This window comes from Aptenodytes forsteri, unplaced genomic scaffold (genome assembly GCF_000699145.1).
Source record: "Aptenodytes forsteri isolate BGI_AS27 unplaced genomic scaffold, ASM69914v1 Scaffold419, whole genome shotgun sequence".
NCBI classification, from domain to species: Eukaryota; Metazoa; Chordata; class Aves; order Sphenisciformes; family Spheniscidae; genus Aptenodytes; species Aptenodytes forsteri.
In genome coordinates, this window is record NW_008795256.1 from 162029 (window position 1) to 164723 (window position 2695).

General features: G+C 60.6%; 1 protein-coding gene across 1 annotated transcript in view; it reads right to left on the bottom strand.

The window, feature by feature from the left end:
* RNF115 (ring finger protein 115) overlaps nt 1-2695 on the bottom strand; it is a 17482-nt gene that overhangs the window by 3885 nt on the left and 10902 nt on the right. Inside the window, exons 6-8 of the mRNA XM_009279155.1 lie at nt 1705-1916; nt 1092-1163; nt 835-907 (exon numbers count right to left, since the gene is read on the bottom strand). Of these exons, the coding sequence (XP_009277430.1) occupies nt 835-907; nt 1092-1163; nt 1705-1916 (357 nt within the window). The remainder of the gene's footprint in view (nt 1-834; nt 908-1091; nt 1164-1704; nt 1917-2695) is intronic.

The window sequence follows — 2695 nt, forward strand, 5'->3', positions numbered from 1 at the left end:
GCGCACCCACCCGCTCCCGCCCCGCGCCCCCAAGCCCCGCCGCACCGCGCCTGCCGGGGCTCGCTCCGCTCTGCCGGGCGCGGGGTGGGAGGAGGAAGGTGCCGTCTCCGGGCGGCCACGTGGGCTGCAGGCTCGTTTTAGGAAGCGGTGAGTAAGGCGGGCGAGACGGGCGTGTGACGCAGCCTGGGAAGCCAGGGGCTACTTATGAATGGCAGCAGATGGCTCTGCCAGGCGCTTTTGGGAGGCGTCAGCACGACAACAGCAGCCAAATTAGCTCTCGGTACAGCATCCGTCTGCTCTTCCCATCCCAGTGACGCCAACAGCCTGGACGAGACTGTTTGTGGACGGAGGCTGGACACCCCCGATCCTCAATGGAGCCAGACGATGCTTCCAGGGAACGGGAGCGGACTCGGCTCATCCCTCCACGAACCACGGGGGGGGGGGGGGAAAGGGCTCACGGCTGCAAATTGCTGAATTTGGTGAGAGATCCGGGGCTGACGCTGGAGATTTTAATCTTTGGCCTCTGCTGAGCCCGCCGCAAGGCACCTGCAAGCCTCGCGCCACGCGTGAGTTGACAGAGAGGCGAGCTAAGACACTGTATTTCCACAGGGATAAGGTCCGATCCCTGCTCCTAGACCCCCCCTGAAGACGCAGGGCACAAGCAGGCACCAAGCCGGGCACCGACGGTCGGTTCCCAGTCCTCGTCCGAAACCCAGGGCTCGTCTCTAGCAGTAGGGCCGACCAGAGAGGAGCACAAAAACTTACAGGCGCAGATCAAAGCCCGGGCCAGCCAGCTTGGGACTTTCTCCACCCAGGCACACAGGAGGGTCTCACCTGGGTGACGATGGCATCGAGGCCGCTCTGTCCCCACGCGTAGTCCCCAGGATTCGAGTGCAGCATCCCACTCCTGCAGACGGGAGCAGAGAGTCAAGGAAGCCGTTTCGCTCGCCCCAAACCAGCCCCGAGGTTTGCACGATCCTCCCAGAGGAGCCACACTGCGGGGACGGAGCTCCCGGGCACCAGACCACTGCTGTTTACTGGTGCGGACAGCCGTGATCAAAGCCAGGGTCTAAACCGTGCTCGCTACTCACCAGGAAAAAGGGTGTTGTGAGCCAGGAATCGCTGAGTTTGCAAAAAACCCTGCAAAGATCTGCTGTATTATTCTAAAGAGGGAGTAATCGAAAGAGAAAAAAAAGAAAAAAAAAAAAAGAAAAAGAACAAGTTGAGCAAACACACACACGGCAGCGGCAACAGCTTAGCAAGAACGGGCAGCGAAACACGAAATACTGCTCCGATCGATCGCAGCCACGTCGTTGCAAGACTCACGCCTCGGTAAATCCCTCCGCAGGAGGGCGAGCCCCGAGACAGAGCACCAAGGAACGAGGGATGCTAACTCATCGGAGCGTGGGAGGGCCGGGAGAGGACATGACTGAGTTTCCCAAGCGCTGACTCGCTTCCCTGCGGCGAGGGTTGGCACCGTTACAGGCAAAACCCACCTCTCCCACCACGCGGCTTCGACTCGTGCCGGGGGGGGGGGGGGGAAAAGGGGGAGACAGCAGAGCATCTCATGTGAAAACCTGCGTTTTCTGGGTCCGAGGGTCACCTACCGTAAGTGCCGGGACCCCGTTTCGCCGGGTTTCTCCCCAAGATCCCACATTTTTTCCACTGACGAGACACTTCCAGGGGGGTCATTCGGGCACTTACCCTTCGATAGCAGGAGACCTGTCGGGGCGCGAGCTGCCCCGGGATCTGTACCTCCGCGTCATGGGCAATCGCGGGGGTCGGCTTGGTCCCCAGAGGTCGGCGTGGGCTTGGTGGCCCCTCTCGTTGTCCCTGCTGTCTTGATCCAGTGAGCTGCTACTCAGAAAGGGTCTGAAGTCAGGAAAGAACATTGTGTGGTCCAAATGGTCCCAAAGCTGGGGGGAGAAAAGGGGAGAGACAAACCACGCACAGCTCCGTCACTAATCCCGGCGGCCCCGCTGCCGACACGGAGGCAGGGAAGTCCACCTCGACAGAAGCAATCGAGCAAATTCACGGGGTTACCACGGCTCCCAGAAAAAAAGTCTGGCAAAAACGCTTAATTATAGCCCAAACTAATCAGACGCACCACCCCCGAGAAGGCCAGCACGTCAGCGCTCTCCTGCTACGTACAGATCCCAACAACTTCTATTCCGTTAAGCCACCCCAGGGCACTGCGAGGGTTGGCCTCCCTCTCTCCCAGGGCTGGGATTTGGGGAGGGAGCACGCTGGACACCCAGGCCCCACATCCGCGGGCTCAGCGAGCGCTCTGGGTCCTGACAGCCACGGGCGGCAAACGGACGTGGCCACAAAAACCCGAAGCACGGTCGTCGTCATCGTCCCCCCCCCCCTCCCCAGGAGGAGGGTTCGCGTCTCTGGCTGCGTCCTCCGGTTCAGCGTACCCGACGCGGCAGAACAGAGCAGCACGAAATGGCCGATAATGAAACGTGTCACGCTGTTTCGTGGGGTCCACCCGCACAATTAAGCCACCTCCTGGCTCTGTGGCAGCTCTACCCGCTGCCGGCGGTGCGGAAACCCACCTCCTCCTCGGCCAAGTCAAACTGCCAGCCCTGAGCCTGTCCAAGGACACAGATCAAGAGCTGCTGGGGGTCACCAACGGATCTCTGCGGAGCTCCTGGCGAGGCTCCCCGAAAAAAAAAAAAAAAAAAAAAAAAAA